This window comes from Lissotriton vulgaris, chromosome 9 (genome assembly GCF_964263255.1).
Source record: "Lissotriton vulgaris chromosome 9, aLisVul1.2, whole genome shotgun sequence".
Taxonomy (NCBI): Eukaryota; Metazoa; Chordata; class Amphibia; order Caudata; family Salamandridae; genus Lissotriton; species Lissotriton vulgaris.
In genome coordinates this window covers 71,251,942-71,269,779 of record NC_141697.1, presented here as the reverse complement: position 1 = coordinate 71,269,779, position 17,838 = coordinate 71,251,942, and the positions used below count along the sequence as shown (strand labels likewise).

Below are 17,838 nucleotides of genomic sequence, written 5' to 3'. Positions count from 1 at the left end.
AAAGTCTTTATTTAATATAACACCTGTGTTCTAGGAGATATCCGGCACCTCGTGGAGACGACTTACTGACAGCTCTATAACCTGGCCCTTATCAAGGTGGCACACGTTCTTGAAAGACTGCCATACTCTACAGGCAGGACAGATTGAGACGATCCTTATGCAACTTACTGACTGCCCTGACGAAGTTCTAAGAACGAAACGCGTTGGCTGTTGCTTTTATATTCTGGAATTATATTAAATAAAGACTTTGGCAATGAAGAAACTGATTGAGCTTCTTTATTATCGCCTGGATATCCTGGCATTGCACAACTCCATCAACGTCAGTGACTTTCTTCCCATCCCCTTGGGTTGCACCCCGCAACGGTGGGTGCAGGAGTTATGTTTGCACACTAACAACTTATAAGTACTTTTTTGACACTTGTGGAAATAATCAGGAGTTGGTGCGGCATCTAGAGTCCACCGTTGGCATTCTGTACTTGTTACTGTCCATTACATTTTCCACCTGCAAACTTGTCAGTACAACAATGCAGGGGGGGCCTGTATCATGTTGGTTTTCATTCAGTAAATGTTAAGTGTGTTTAAAGCCAGCTACAGGCGTTTTGAATGGAAGGCAGGTTTGTTTTACTTCTTTTTCCTTTACAGGGACTAACAAGTCCTCCCATCACGCCTTCTGACTCCATCAGAGGGCGTGTCGGACCCTTCTGGGCCCATGATCAGTCTCTCCACCCACTTCTACCACTGATTCATCCAACATCCCATACCTTTTAGTTTATCCTCCCAGGACGCCAGGTCCTGATGGCTTGGTAAAGAGCAAAAAGGTTAAGGACATCCTCTTGTGGTCTCTTCCCTGGGCAAACGGCCACAGCCTGTCATGTCCTGTCCATATGCCTCCCCTCGCTTGCTTTCTCTACTCACCTGTTATCCCCATCTAATGTAACTATCTCCTCCCAGGCCCCTAGTACCACCCAGTGGTGATGCTTCCACATACCTCATGCTGAGCAGTTCCCTCTCACGTCCCCTTTCCTTCCTCAACTCCTTATTTCCTTCTCTAACAAACTATTTTCCTTCTCCGGAATACTATATTGCACCAGGCAAATGCTTTAGGCTTATGTTTAAATACCCATTCTTCTAAGTCGCCATCTGCTGCTCCTGGGTGGACTCTTTAGGAATAAATCAGGAGTGTTCTCATCATGCCAATTTGACCTGGTTGCTCCCCAACTTCCTGGTTGGACTCCGCAGGCTCTTACAATGCCTAGTTTTAGAATGGTTGCTGTCCTGCCACTCCTATATGGATACCTCGGAGAATGTAATAAGGGGGACCGTATAACTCCCACTCCTATGAATTACTCCTCGTCCATGCCTAGGCGGATCCATTGAACATATGCGCTTTAGTGCACCGGTGGCTTAATTGGTAGGACACAGACAACTTCAAAGATGGTGTCCATGCGCGCAACCTCATCTATTCCCGCACACTCTCCTACAAACATGCATACACAAAACGCACGCCTGAAACGCCAATCTGAAATCAAGCCACCTCCATGTCATAGCAATATCGCTCCTAGTGCTTGAGCTTTTTATTAATCATTGTTTTTTACTTCAATACACACATCAGTTTAGCATCAAAACGTGGCAAGAGCAAAGTTCAGGTCCTCTAGCGTCCGAACACTATCCACACTGACCGTGTGGCAGAGACACAGCCTTCAACCCACAGCACTCCCACAGAGTAGCGCGCTACTCATCCACAAATGAGCTTCAGCATCAGCTCAGAGGAAAGAAGCGCTATATTAATGCAGTTACAACACAATATATTTCACAAATCCTTGTTTTACACTTTTGGCATTATTTTACAACCAGTGGTGTCAATCTGAGAGGTGTGGGGTTACCAACATCCTACCCACCTGCTTGCACATTAGTTGTGAACTTCTCTAGTCTTCCACCCTAAGAAATTGACACGCTCATGCTACAGGAGGCAAAACCTTGTGCGTGTGTGTTTGTTTGGGGGGCGGGTGGGGAATAGATGGGTGGATGAGCGAAAACAACCAGAAAATGACTCTTGCTCATATGAACATCATGATAGGCCGAGAACCCGCATCGCATTGACCTGGCAAGATCTTGTCATTGGTATTGGGGATGTGCCTCCCACCATAATGCAGATCACATACCTAGGCCCGCTTATGGGCATGGTCTTATCTGTTTTATAGGGTCATTATTGTGGCCAAAAACTATCAACATGATCTTTCTTTCTTTCCTGCCCTCTTAAGTCCATGGACCAACAGGAAAGTCTTGAACTGCACCGCCTGCGCAGGATTTGGGAGGGCAATGGGGTCCACGATTTTAGAAAACAGTGTCAGGAAATCCACTCTTAACCCCTCCCACGCTCATGACTAGCTCACCTCGTCATGAGCCACGGTTCTCGTGTGCTCATAACGAGCTGAGATCGGCACGGCCGTTAGAACGCTCACACGCGGGGATAATTCCCCTGCTGTGCTGGGCGTTCTATTGAAACGGGCTTGGACGTGACGAGCTCAGCTCGTCATGAGCACATGAGAACCGTGGCTCATGACGAGCTGAGCTTGTCATGAGCACGGGGCGCTGTGTGCGCCCCCTCCCTCTCCCCAGCACAGTAGGTGAATCAGGCTAGCAGCCAAGGGGTTAATTTATGGGCACAATATAAAAAAATTAAATAACACAAAATTGACAGTTCTCAGATGCAACAAAATCTATTCCAAGGGGGCCACCAGAAGAGGGAAGCAAATTGCCCTACAAACCCAAAGGTTCTCCTTACTGGGGAAATGCTGTTTCACCCAGGATGACACATATTTTGCCTCAGACTCAGTCAGTAGAGTTTGGCAGTGCCAGTAATATGAGGGAGGAATGTCGCAGACCAATATATGTTTAGTGTGCGGTAAGAGTAGGGCTGTAGGCACATTGGATGCCAGTAAGTTCTCTTCAGCTTGAAATGTCTGTGTTATTGACTGCTATGATGCTTGTTAACTGTTCGAAGGGCTGATATGGGTCCTCAGAGACTACACATGCTCTCGTCTTCATCTTACCTGCATCTTTGTTTGTATCCAGGGCCCGATGACATTGGCTTGTGCAGCAAACTGCTTGCGGAGTCGCTCGTTCTGCTGTTGCCTGGCGTGCTCCTCCATTAGGGCCTGATCCCTTCGCGGCACCAGCTGTCGGACCTAAAGGCAAAGCACAGGAGTTAGTGCATTGCACCCTTTGTAAATAAAGGACCAAGAGTAGTGTTGTTAAACAAAGCTTCATGTTGTGTGTATCCTAAACATCACATGGAACCCATGTTACCAAAACCTGTGTGTTACGCAACCTCAGGCAAGGACAAATGGAGTACTATCTGTGTAAATGAAGTGTGCTGCCTCTGATGCAGAATGTGCAGGCCACATGCTGCTAATTGCAATCTCCCTTGCAAACAAGTGAAGTGCACATCAGCAAACACCTGCACATCATCGCTGGGAACATGGCGTTCGTCCTCGACATACACATGCTGTGCACGCACATATTTGATGTGGAATTCAGGCACACTGGGTGTATAAATATTCTTGAAACGGTTACTCACGTGGTCCCACTTGTTGTTAATCTCCTGGGGGCTGATAGTGGAGTAGGGGTTGGTTCCGGCCATGTTGACGTGGTAGGTCTGGGCGATCTTCGCCACTTCGTTGTGTATACCCAAGATGGCCTGTCTCTCCTTGTCCGCGTCTGGCAGAGTGGCCTTGAACTGATCATGGGCGGTGCTGAGTCCCTATGATTGAAGGAGCAGAGTTAGGTCAAAGGCGGAGATGACGTGTACATAAGCGGGCACTAACACTCCGCTCACCCCTGACAGCACAGCTCCCACCCACAACACACCTAACCCAGTCCAGCACCAGAACATCACGCACTTCGACAAATCCCCCCCTTTATCCCCCCCCCATTCTCAGTCCCCATTACCCTCTAACCAACTACGCAGAACACACCTCCTCTCTTAATTTAACACCCCCTCCCCACAACAGGACCATCTCCAATCCCATTTCCCCTCCTACTCTCAGCCCCCATTACCCTTCCTGCACACTTACCACGACTAGCAGTCTCCCAGCCTACACCTTGACCCCCCGCCTACCATCAATTCCCTCACTCATACCACCAACCTCCTCCCTACCTCATCCACACCCATCCTGCCCAAAACCTCTCTCCTCCCTGACACCATCCCGTACACCAACACAACGCAGACCTGCTCGAACACCAGCCCACTCGCCCACCTACACACGAATTCCCTGACCAGCCATTCACCTCTGACTGCCACCCCCACCTCCAACACCTACCCCACGATGGACAACATCATGGCCACCCTCACTCAGATCAAAGAAGACATACACATCAAAGAACTACTCTCCACACACCCCATACACCCCTCACCCACCCCCACCTCCCCTCCCAACTAGTCCCCTACCCCTCCGGCTGACTCCCCCACTCAACTCGCCCCACACCGGCGTCAATCCCTGCTCATAGGCGCAGCAACTGCCCTCGGCCCCCTCATCGCCCCTGCAACCCCTCACACAACTACACCTCCCCGCCCAACTTGTCCCCCACTCTTCCGATTAACTCTCTCACTCAACTCTCCCCCAACCTGACCTCAATCCCAGCTCGCAATCGCAACAACCGCCCTCGTCGCACCCACAACTCTTCTTCTGACCTTGACACACTCACCCTTCTCCGCTCCTATGACCCAGCCCCCCAAAATCACACAACCACCCCACACCTCAACATTCCCACAATACACTCAAATCCCCTTAGACCCCCCCACACTAAACAGCAGATTCTCCATCCCCAATAACCTTAGAAAAGTCCCTCTCTCTCTAGAACCTTCTACCACCCTCAGCACACCCAGTCTCAAATGCACTCTCCTCAACTGTAGATCGGCCTCGAAACACTCCGCCGCCATTGCTGATCTCCTCTTATCGCTGGACCTTGACCTAATCATCCTGACTGAAACCTGGCTAACTGAATCGTCGACACCTATAATGGACATTCTGGTTCCTCCCAACTACCACATTATCAGGCTCGACAGATCAGGCAAAATAGTTGGTGGAATCGCATGCATCTATAGGAACAACCTCTCTGTTCAGAAAGTCAATTCCTCCTCCCTACCATCCCCAACATCCTGGGAATACATTTGCCTCGACATTATCAGTGAGGGCAAACCGATATGCTCACTTCACAGCATTTACCACCCACCCAGGGACAACTTCTCCTTTTCCCAACAAATCATGGATATGATCTCAACCAATTCCGGACGGCAGCTCACCCAAATATACCTTGGTGACTTCAACCTCCACTGGAACAATCGCAATGACGCAGTGGTAAATAGTCTTAAAAGTTTCCTCAATGCCCTTGACCTCACCCAAATATGCAACAGCCCGACCCACGAGAAAGGTTCTATCCTCGCCCTGATCATCTCCAAAGAGGACTCTATCCAACTCGAGTCCATCCAACCCTGTGACTGGTCAGATCACCATATTGTCACATTCTTCATCAATGAAAAAGTTAAAGTTAACCCGGCTCAACTCTCCAAGCCCAAAGTCTGGAAAAGAGACATGAAAAAAAAATCAACCCAGGAAGTTTGCCCCCTAATAGTTGCAACCTCCTACGCCCACCGACAGGCGCTACGGACGTTCAAATCCTGACTGACCATTATCACAACGCTATGACCTCAATAATTAACGAGGCTGCACCTATGCAGCTAAAAAGAGTCTCCACTAAAATCTCCAATCCATGGTACGACGGGAGTCTCAATGAGGATAGACGAGACATGCGACTGGCAGAGCGCACCTGGAGATCAGCTCCCTCTGCACTGCACTTAAAAGATCTGAAGAAAAAGAGAAACGCCTACTTCAGGAAAATAAAACTCTCAAAATCAGACTTCTTCAGCCTCCAGCTCGACCAAGCAAAAAACCGCCCGAGAAAACTGTTTGAGCTAATCAGATCACAATCCAAGGATCAACCCCAACCACTCAACACTGGGCGTGAGGCACCCTCCTGTGAAGACTTCGCTGCTTTCTTTATCCAAAAAACTGACAACATAAAGAGCGATCTCCTCATTGACGCAAGCCTCTACTCCAAACCCCAGTGCCCAGCACCCACTGAACCAAAAAACAATGCTACTTGGTCAACCTTTGGCACATACTCAGAAGAAGAAATTGGCAAACTGCTCAGCACCCTGAAACCATCCAATCACCTCACAGACCCCCTTCCTGCTAACGCAGTAAAAGACTTTACCCCTTTGCTTCTCCCTCTCTGGACTAAAATTATCAACAGCTCTCTCCAACAAGGAAGCATACCTGACTCCCTCAAAGTTGGTCAGGTCACACCTCTACTAAAGAAACCTACAGCCGACCCCTCTGATCTCAACAATCACCGTCCCATTACCAATATTCCCACTCTCGCCAAACTGCTGGAAAAATGCGCACAACTACAATTGACTAAACACATTGAACAATTTGATCTCCTCAACCCTCACCAGTCAGGCTTCTGAGCTGGGCACAGTACAGAAACGGCCATGACGCACATAATTGACGACGCACTTCAAATGCTAGACCAAAACGACACCTGCCTCCTCATCCTCCTTGATCTCTCTTCAGCATTCGACACCGTTAAACATGAGAATTTACTAGAACTACTAAACACAAGAATGGGTTTATCTGGAACTGTTCTCAAGTGGTTCACTTCCTTTCTTCACAACAGGTCGCAGAAATTCAAGAGCAACAACCTTATGTCCTCGCCAATACCCGTAACGCTAGGCGTCCCCCAAGGATCCTCTCTATCCCCAACTCTGTTCAACCTAGTCTTGAACCGCTCACCACCCTGCTACAAGCACCCAATGTACACTTTCACATGTACGCCGATGACACCCAACTCTATCTCAAATTACAGTCCCCCAAGGACATCTTGCTCCTGAATTCAACGATCAGAAGCACCCAATTGTGGCTGGCCGATAATCATCTCAAACTCAATGCCCTGAAAACAGAGTTCCTTCTGATCTCACCTCCAGCGAAGATATCCACCACTCAAATTTGGCTTAAACACCTAACCGCACTCAACGTCCAACCCACCATCGTGGACTCAGCAAAATCTTTAGGCATAACACTCGACACCAATCTCAACATGCAGCAACATAACAGCAAGGCAACAAAGGGAGCGAACTACCAGATCAATACTCTGAGGAAACTTAAACCCTTCCTCCCAGCCAAAGACTTCCAAACCGCAGTACAAGCACTAGTCATCCCTCGAATTGAATACGGCAGCATCGCCCTCTGCGGACTCCCACTAACTACAACCGCACCCAAAAGAGCTTCTCTAAACGCTGCAGCGAGACTCATCACTGGGTCAAAAAAGCACTCCCATATTACCCCTGACTTGAAATCCCTGAACTGGCTGCCATTTGAAGCCAGAATACACCTGAAAATCGCCTGCATGACACACAAGGCGGTACACCTAAACTCACCCGGATACCTCGCTCAGAAGCTGACAATCTCTGGCGGAGCTAGAAACACTAGAGGCACACACAATCTTCTGCTGAAACCTCGAAGATTCCGGAAGGAAAAAACATATAAGCGCTCCTTCTCTGGAATGGCGCCCAGGATCTGGAACTCACTCCCGCCCGAAACCAGGCTTATCTCTTCCACTAAACTCTTTAAAAATGAAGTAAAAGCTATCCTCATGGCTAAATACACCTGAACTATTATCTCGAACACTGTTAATACTCTGCATCGATCTGTACTACAGCTTTGACCCCTTTGATTATTTGTATTAGCGGTCTTATTACTCACATGATTGGCTTTGTAGCCACCTATTTGTAATGTTTGAACTATTGATTTATCTGTCTGACTATACTCCCTCATGTACTACTCTTTGTAAAGCGCCTTGATATCTGCGAAGATCTTGTCCGCGCTATATAAAACTTTCAAAATAAATAAAAATAAATAAACGAGATGACTCAGTTACAAGTCATCCAGGATTCCCCCCTGGCGTATCCCTACATAAGAATCTACCTGGTATTGCTTTTGTGAAGTCTGCAGCATCCCCCGAGAATACATAAACAAAGATTTACAATATCTAAGCAAGCAGACAACTTTCTTTTATTATTCCTTGTGTAGCTAGAACATCGGTCAGGTTGGGTGTCCGAGCCAGATTTCGCTAAAGTACAGCCTTGAAACACGAAGCACAACAGTGATGTGAAAAGGAAGTAAAGAGACTTGGGTAATCCCAGACTACTTCCTACTTAATGTCCAGTGCCTCTTGCATGCTGGCCGGCCCCACCAGCTTTTTGTCAGTATGATCCCCCGGCTTGGTATGCCTTGAGTTTTGCTCTTAGTCCTCCTGCCTGCTACTTTGTTGCCCCTCTTCCCATCAATCCGTCTCATCCTACTCAGTTCCTTTTCGCTGACAATCCACTTAACTCCATGTACTCTTTGTCAGTGTCTCTTAACCCCACCCCATTAATTTTCCATGCTCCACCAACGCACGCCCTCCACACGAATCAGGATCTCCACCCAGCACAACCCCTAACCTTGCACTCGGCCCTAGTGCTTGCCCGTATGCTTATTAGGGTCTCACTCTCACCTGGTCCTGCACCTAATTATACTGTCCAGCTCCCATAGGTTCTGTGGCAGAAACAGTCCGTTCTGATGTATGGCTGCATTTGAGCAGCCCCCCTACCACAAAAAAGACTTGCGCCTGGTCTGAGTCGAAGATTGCAGATTATAGACCACCTGCACCAACCATAGTGGCCCCCGATATGCAAAAGATGCCTCTATACCGCTCCCGGCTTATGCAACGATGCTATTCACAACCAGAGAAAAACGTCCAGTCTTCTTTCCTTATACACTCTTTCCAGAACATTAAGATCTATTTCAAAATTTCTGCTCTTTATCCCCAAATTTAAAAAGTATAGAGAAAGCGCGTGAAGGCACTCCGTAATTGCACCGTCGGCTTGGATTTCAATGCCTTTACAGCGAGGTTTTCAAGTCAACCCTCGTAAGTAAAGAAAAAAAAAAAAAGAAAAAAAAGAAGAATAAAGACACATTTGTTCAATTAGCAGATATAATCACTCCCTTTTACATGTTCTTTCTGACAGTAACCTCCTCGGAACTCACTGTATATTCTCAGAAGCACCATGATGCCCTTTTTGTTAGGTCAATTTGTGAGCTATATAAATATCATAAAAACATGTACAAGATGGTAGCGTTATCACCAACCTTAGCAGATGGGTGGAGCATTCACGGAGCACAAATATTTCCATGATTTAGGGAGAACATCCAAAAATCTGCTGTTTACCTGTAACATTAGTTTTGCATCTTGAATAATGATTAATTCACATGCAAAGCGTATCCTTCCATGTAGCGTCTGAGCCGGCTAAGTCCACCTATTTTCTAGTGTGTAGATAGGGAACAATGAATGATCGGGTACCTGGATCTCTTCTATGGTGTGGACGATGAAGGTGTCCTGCAGGTCCTCCATGGCGCCCTCCATCCAGTTGTTGAAGGGCGCCGCCCTCTTGGCGTACTCCAGGTACAGCTGGTCAATGGTTTCTAGAAGCTTCTCGGTTCGCTGGAAAATTGCAAAAAGGAGGAGGTAGGATTAAAACCACAACCTACTTTCTTGAGTTTTTAAAAAGTATGCATATACACATCAGTGAACCAAGTGTAAAAGCAGAGGAGCAAACACGTCTTACCTCCAAGGCCTCTCTGCGTTTCTGGGTGAGAACCCCCAAGTTATCCCACTGGTCGCAGATCTTCTGACACCTGGCGTTCACACTTGGTGAATCATAGTAATCCAGTTCACTGCCAAGAAAAGACTGGTATAAATATTTCAGTTTTCGATGCTGTGCAACAAAGTTCCTGTTCGTCCCTATGGACATCAGCAGGGGTCAAGATCCCAATTCAGTCAGAATACTCTGATCATTCTTCAGCTGTGTATGCCAGGGTGCAGCACATTTCACATTTATGTCTTGTCTTCCCGATCTCATTGAACTGTCAAGGTTGCTGCAGGGAAGACCAGACATTAATGTGAAATGTGCTGCCCCCTGGGATATATAGCTGAAGAATGATCAGAGTATTCTGAATGAATTGGGATCTTGAGCCCTGATGAAGTCCGTAGGGACGAAACGTGTTGGCTGGGCTGCGGGACTGCTTTTGAAGGAAAGCATTAATTGAATACAATTTGGATCCATATTAAGAAACACAAGACTCCTAAAAGATTATTTGTTGAATGTGGACTAAAAAGTGTTATGGAATCAATATTACTATTCTTTGAATCTTGGAAAGAAAAATCATTGATGGACTTTTACACGTACCTTTTCTTCTAAAGTTGGACTTCGCATTAATGCGGTCCAGGGCAAGTAGGACCACATGAAGTTGAGCGTGAAAGTGTGCCTATAGAAGGGTCTTAATATTACACCAGTGCGCCCTTGTTCATAGCCCACTACTGCCAGTCGTATAGTTTAGGACTATAGGAGCAGGACCAAGGCTGATCTTTCAGAAGACTGGTTCCTGTCTGAAGTGGCATGGCAGCCAAAAACAAAATAAGACAATGGACTTGAATGCAGCCCGAGTCCAGTGGCGAAGATGAATTCAAGCATTCCTCCCATCATGTCTTAGTTTTTCTTAGGTGGACACCCTCAATCTGACGTGTCTGCCCAGGTGGGAGTCCTGGGTTTACTGTGCACTGGACTCAAGCTGAACCCCACTGATAAGGTTCAAATAGACTGCAATCTGTCTAAAGCTGCTCGCCTTCCTGTTCAGAGGGGACAATGTCTGGCCATGTGGGCTGACTGTTCCCATTAGAGCAGGGTCACAGCTGATTTGCATATGGCTGGTGCTTTGGCTCTTAGAGCCAGATATGACCCCTGATTCAATGGTACTGTGACATGTTTGGAAAGAGGGGGGGAGGGGCTGGTCAGTGACATCAACTCACTAAAGGCACATTTGTGAAAAATTCAAATGTTACTTTAATATCAACAAAAATTATTGAGTATTTCCCTTTTAGTGCAGGGAAATATTGTGTGGTCACCAGTACATTTGGTAGCATAGGTTGGCAAAAATTCTGCACTTCTTCCCAGCACAAACCTTGTTTGGTAAAACTAGAATGTGTGGGTGGAAATACTCCAACATCTTGATTTTCCAGCTTAAAATAGCAGAGAATGTGTACTTCCTCGTTTTCAGGTGTAGAACTTGTAATGGCTAGGTAATACCAGCCCGGCAAATACAGAACCAAAGCTTTATTGTGAATATTGAAATTGAACTAGTTCAGGGTTTTCTGCAGTGCTTAATTTAACCTGGCGTTGGGGGCCAGCAGCACTCATTCGTAAAGATCAGGACTTCTTTCTCTACGTCAGACATTTACCAAGAGGAAGAGAGAATAACTAACAAAACAGAAAGATGGCAAACCTGTCAAAAAGACCGAAAGCAGGAGCCTGCAAGAGTGAGATAACTGGTCAGGGATAAGGGTAATGGCTTAAAGAGGTGCGAGGTGATATAAGACTATGCAGCGTTGATATTCGGCATGCTGGCATTTAAGGTAGCTCATTGGGTATAATCCTAGCTGCAGATATTTATATGTAACCTGTAGGTAACAAGTTGAAAGCCTGCAGGGATCGACCCTGCTGTTAATCTTTCTCTAGTAGATTGAAATTTGTTGTGAAAGGATGCATATTGTTTAAGTTCCAGGAGGCTAGTAATTTTGTGATGGGTGCTACGTAGGTGGCTAGTAATAATATTGCTTTCATTTGATTCAACTATTGATGATTCAACTATTGATGTATCTGTGTATATATGCTCCCCTCCTCTGTAAAGCGCTCTGATATCTGCGAAGATCTTGTTCGCGCTATATAAAACTTTCAAAATAAAATAAATAAATAAATTGCACTGGCTGTGGGCTTTTGAGCAGAGCTGTGGGCACCAGCACTCATTCTTTTACAAATTAAGCACGGCACCTCCCACAACCCTAGTTCCAGCGCTGCTACCCCAGACGGGCTATTGTGATGAATTCTGAGGCTGGGCTTGCCTTTCACTAGTAAAGTCACTAACACAGACCAGATCTGCCAACTCACACGGTGCCACTGTGTGCCACTGTGTGCCACATAATTTAGGCTCCCTTCACATGGTCGCCTGGTAAGAAGCCGAAATCACGTAGTGGCAGGGAAACCGAGCTGAAAACCACTGTAACCAGCGGGGGTCCAGCTCCTTTTCGGAGGCTCTAAACAGCCGAAGTCCCTAAAAGGTGTGAACACACCCCAGGACATCGCAACAACTTCGATGACTTTTTTGTTGCTTTATTGAAGGGGCTGGGGGCTTGGGGAGTGGCAGAGTGCTTCTTAGCTCTCGGCACCAGCCCGAGCCCCCGCCAAACCCCCTACCCCTACCTCCCTCCTCACATTGTGAAAATATTTTGTACGTTGGCATGTATGACAGTAACTAAGGCTTTCACAAAGATTGTATAATTTTGTTGTGATTAAATCGAAGTATTAGACTTTTTTGAGATTAAAAAAAAACTAAAATCAAAGTGTCAGTATTATCTGTGTACACTAGGTGGCAGCATTCAATTAAAAATTGTTTTTCGTAACATGGACACATTCGGATATGAGCAAGTTGCGTCAGACTTAGTACAAGGAGAGAACACATCTCCGACTTTTAGCTCACGGTATGAGGACACGCACAGCGTTTGACTGGCCTGGATGACCTTTTTTGGTCCTATGACCACAACGGGATCAATAAATAACAGCCCACACATTGGCCCTTTCAGCTGTCCCATCCATCAATGCCACACTGTCTAAAAAAACATTCCAACGGGGGTTGCCACCTTTACCAGAGAAAAATAAAAAAAACCTGGATACAACAAATAGAGCTCTATGTAAAATTGTCTGTGTTCTTTTTAACATGGCCTTTCTGTCTTGGTTGCCTTTATCAGTCGGGAGTCATTAATGCAGCCCTAGAAAACATTTTAAAGTGTTTTCTTCTCATATTTATAGTTCAAAGTTTCTGCTTGTTTGGGGAAAATATCCCGCTTAGATGATTTTCCTAATTTTCGTACCAGCCGGGATATTGAAATACTGATCCTGCCAATACAGGTGGCAGCTCCGAGACCAACAGAGGGCAAACAACCTCTTCAGTTTGTTTTCCAACTACAGTGTGGTACTTCATTTATTTTGATTCATTTAAACCTAGTTCAGTCTGCCGCTGACCGCGTGACCCGCAGGGGAACATGGGCGGGGCAGCGCTTTAGTCCCACCCGGCAAGCTCCAGCCAATACAGGTTGGGGGGGGGGCCTTACCCGCGTCCACCATTCACTGGCCAGGGGAGGGCCTACCCGTTGGGAGGGCCAAACCCTCTATTTATACCTCGGTGGCCCACGGCTCGGCCTCTCTCAAGCCCTGTCCACCCGCGGCTCAAGCGCTGGGTTCTCACCACCAAGCATGGCATCTCACAAGTGACACACTACCTGGAGGATTTTCTATTTTTTAGCAGGGTAGGGACCCAGGAGTGCACAGAGGGTTTGCGGGCCTTTGAATCAATGGCGGAACATCTGGGAGTCCCTTTTGCCCCTGACAAGACAGAAGGTCCAGCACAGATACTGACTTTTTTGGGCATCGAGCTGGACACCATCACGGGTGAATCTAGGCTCCCGGCTGACAAGGTTAGCGAATTGAGGCAGGACATCAGGTCATTGATCGGCAGGGATAAGGCAACTTTGGAGGTTGTTCAAAGTCTATTGGGCAAGTTGAACTTTGCAGCGCGAGTTATACCAGCCGGCAAGGTTTTTTCTCGCAGGATAGCGAAGGCTACGGCCAACATAGGAAAAAAACACCACCTAGTGCGCTTGGGTCCTGGGCTGAAAGCAGATCTAAAAATATGGGACAAATTTTTGGTGGACTTTAATGGGACTGTGATTTGGAGGGCACCCTGGGAAAGCAGCAAAGAACTTTGCTTGTTTTCAGATGCATCTGGTAGGGAAGGCTTTGGGGTGATCTTTGGAGAAGAGTGGTGTGCAATGCGGTGGCCCAATGCCTGGCAGAAGAAGGGGGTAACCGCGAACATAACTGTCCTGGAACTCTTCCCCATAGTGGCAGCGCTGCATTTGTGGCCAGGCGGGCTGGGCAACAGGAAAGTAGTCTTTTGGTCAGACAACATGGCCGTAGTCCAGGCTATTAACGGGCTGTCAGCCACTTGTCCCCTGGTTCTGAATCTGCTCAGGGAATTAGTCAGTGCGGGTTTGCAGAATAACACTGAGTTTAGGGCAAGACATATTGAAGGTGTGAAGAATGTGGCAGCTGACGCTCTCTCTCGCTTTCAGTGGCTCAGTTTCCGAGAGGCCTGGCCGCGGGCGAGGGCGGCGATGACACCATTACCGGCACCGCTGTGGCGACTCCTTCGGTGGGGGAGCGATTGACGATGATGGTCCAACGTTCCCTGGCACAGGCCACCCGGAGAAGATATGCGGCCCAGCTGTCTACTTTCAGAGCAGTGATAGTTTCCTTAGGAGCAACTGCCTTGGGTCTGCAAGAACAGGTGGAGTCTTTTGTGGTGTGGGCCAAGGAGGCGGGCAGGGCACATTCTTGGGTGTGCGGCCACTTGGCGGCCTTGAAACATGACACCAAACTTAACGGGGCCGAAGAACCCACTTGTTCATTCAGGGTTAGGGCAGCGCTCAAGGGGTGGGCCTGGGAGGAGGTCAGGTCAGCCGACAAGAGAGTGGGAATAGAATTCCCCGCATTGCAGCGAATGATAGATACCTTGCCAATGGTCACCAATGCAGCATTCGAAGCTCAGCTTTTTTCTACAGCCTTCTGCCTGGCGTTTTTCGGCGCCTTTAGGGTAAGCGAGTTAGTGGCAAAAGCTAAGACAGACAGATCTGGGGCAGCTTTGGATATGCTAGACGTCTGTGCAAAGGACGCCCTGGTGCTTCGGATCCGGAAATCTAAGACGGACCAGGCCGGGAGGGGCGCAACAATAGTGCTACAGGCGTTGGATGACCCAAGATATTGCCCGGTCGCTACTGTCAGGGAATACTTAATGATCAGGCCACTTTTAGCGGGGCACTTCCTCATTCATGCTGATGGGTCACCCCTAACCAGGTTCCAGTTGGAACGCATCATGGGCGCAGCTTTGGCCAAAGCGGGTCTGTCAGGAGCAGGTCAGAAATTCTTTAGCCACTCTTTTAGGATTGGAGCGGCCACAATGGCCTTCAAGGAGGGGATAGGGGAGGCAGGAGTCAAGAGGCTAGGAAGATGGTCATCCTCCTGTTTCCAGCGCTACATCCGCCCCTAGGATTGGTTGCTGGGGTGGTCGGGCAGTACGAAATTTCTCCTATTCTGTATCATATGTAATTATGGCAGAAGGTTCTGCCACGACTATCAGTGAACGATTCACAGTGTATATCTTGCAACTACATCTTTCAGTAAACTGTGTGTAGTGGGAACTATTAAACCAAGTGTGTTAACATTATGGCGTCAATTCCCCCCTTTTTTGTTTGAACGCTCTCTTGTCTTCTTTCCAGCTGACTGTTGTGTGTGGGTGATGGGCCATTCTTATGTTCCCAGGTTGGAACAATGGGCGGCATTCAAGAAATGGACTCTGGTTTTTGCGCGGACGCAAATCGTATGGTTGGGCGTTCCTGGAATGAAATGGGGTAACCTGAAGTCCAAGCTAGAACAATACCTGACTGTGAGGGGTGGCCCTCCCAAAGTCCTCATCATCCATCTGGTTGGGAACGATCTGGTCGCACTGGGGAGGAGGGCCCCGATTTAGGCCATGCAGAGGGACTTGATAGCAGTAAGCAACAGGTTGGGAGCCGCTGAGCTTCTTTGGTCAGAAATTGTCCCTCGCAGAGAATGGAGGGGAGCTAGATCGCCAGTTGCGATAGAACAGTCCCGCAGGAGAGTTAACAGATCCATGCAGGAGTTTATGGAAAAGAGAGGCCAGGGGTTCATTAGGCATGCACTCATACAAGAAAAAAACGAAGGGTACTATGATAAAGATGGGGTACACTTGTCCGGGTTAGGTATGGATATGTTCCTTCTGGACGTACATGAGGCTCCGACAGCGGCAAGTAGCGTAGTGGGTGGGGGGCTCTGTCATCAACGGGGGCCTCCTCCAGAGCTGTGGCGGAGTACAGGGTGATCTGGAAGCAGACTGGTACAGTAAGGGTACCTCTGCGGCAGAAGGGTACAGTAAGGGTACCTCTGCCTGGCACAGTAAGGGTGCCTGAGCCAAGGACCAGGAGCCGTAGTGTGGAATTTTAATTTGCGATCTGAACATCATCTGCGCCAGCTTGTCACCTATGTACTACATGCACGGCAGCTATTATGTATTACGTGCACGGCAGCCATTTTAGGTATCATGGTCTCCCTGTCCACGATCGATCGCCAGCACGTCCCTCTGACCCAGCAAGCATCCTCCGCGCACCCTGGCTCCCCCTCCCTCCTCCTCCTCCTTATGAGCATGACCCTTCTGCATGACCCTGTCCTTGGGAGTCACGCCAGCGCCTGACCAACACCTCCTCTCCTCCCATGAATGCCACTCTGTTGATAAACCTCCCTCCTGCGCTGGATTGTCCACGTGGCATGAATACCACTCCATTGATGGCCCCTCACCCCGTGTCCGACTGTCCACACAGGTCCGAGGCCATTGCCTAAGCCGGGAGATATCATTTACTGCCCTTTATTGTATGAGGTCGCTCTCCTTCAAAGGACCCTCTATTGATCCAGGCCTCCCCACCCCCTGTGATATGATCAGGCGCACACATCCTAAGACTCGACGGAACACTCAGCTGCGTGATGGTCCCCTCCTCTTATCAGCAGGTTGAAAACCTCTATTGTGAAGGTATATGGGGGTGGGATTGACACTAGGATTACGGGGATGTCTTTTTCTCTTGCCTTACAAAGACTTGATTGTATTAAAGGAAGGTCACATGCCATAAACCAGTGTATAAGAGGCCAGGCCTCCGAGAGGCTGTTAGAGCACCTCGACATGATACCTTGTTGTCTGATCTGATGTGTTCTGCTCCGTCGGAATAAACTTCTGTTTCCTGCCTTCTGGTCTCCGGCGCCTGCCTCATTGCTTGGTAAACTTGAATGGTACAAGGGCGGTTAGCGCCGGGCAAATCTTGAGAAAGGTCCCAGCCCTACCTTTTTCTACAATTGGCGTCCCAAAGCGTGGGGCCCATCAGCGACACGTGGATCCAGTGGGAGAGGTCCCGATGACAGAGTGAACGACTGCAACGATCGGGAAGAGCTCGTGTCCGATAGACCCTCGTCTGACAGCCGATCATCCGACCTTCACTAGTTCTGAACAGACCTCTCTCGAGTGATCTACGGTCCTGACTGGGAACCATCAGGAGTGCCGCGAACAACACGAAGGAGAGAGGACGATCGGGCGCTGGATCCAGAGGACAGGAAACCGTCCATGCGGTCCGGGTAAGGTCGTGTAAACACGACAAATGAAGGAAAATTGTTTTTGTTTGGATAATACTAGTATTACGCTTTGTTGAAACCCTCTGGAGATTCACTGTCTGCAAACGGGGAAAAACAAACAGGCTCTCTCTTTGCAAGCAGTGAAGGATAGGTAACGCAGACTTTTGTCCCCATTGTAATCCGTCGTGCCTATCTTCCTCCCCCACTGTTTCCCGAACTATCGTTCGTGGATTATTGTCTGAAGATTCTTTGTCTGCAAACAGGGAAGAACAAGGCCTCTCTTTGCAGGTAGAGAAAGAGTGGGTAACGATAATTTTTCGTGCCCACTTATTCTCCCCACTGGATTGTTTGATTGGCCGATTATTCGGTATTGG

At 48.1% G+C, this 17,838-nt stretch overlaps 1 protein-coding gene across 3 annotated transcripts in view; it reads right to left on the bottom strand.

Moving 5' to 3' along the window:
- ACTN1 (actinin alpha 1) overlaps positions 1–17,838 on the bottom strand; it is a 238,339-nt gene that overhangs the window by 19,223 nt on the left and 201,278 nt on the right. For all 3 annotated transcript variants that reach the window (XM_086937047.1, XM_086937048.1, XM_086937049.1), the window contains exons 13-16: positions 9,731–9,839; positions 9,466–9,606; positions 3,581–3,763; positions 3,054–3,188 (exon numbers count right to left, since the gene is read on the bottom strand). In XM_086937047.1, coding sequence (XP_086793173.1) covers positions 3,054–3,188; positions 3,581–3,763; positions 9,466–9,606; positions 9,731–9,839 — 568 coding nt within the window. The remainder of the gene's footprint in view (positions 1–3,053; positions 3,189–3,580; positions 3,764–9,465; positions 9,607–9,730; positions 9,840–17,838) is intronic.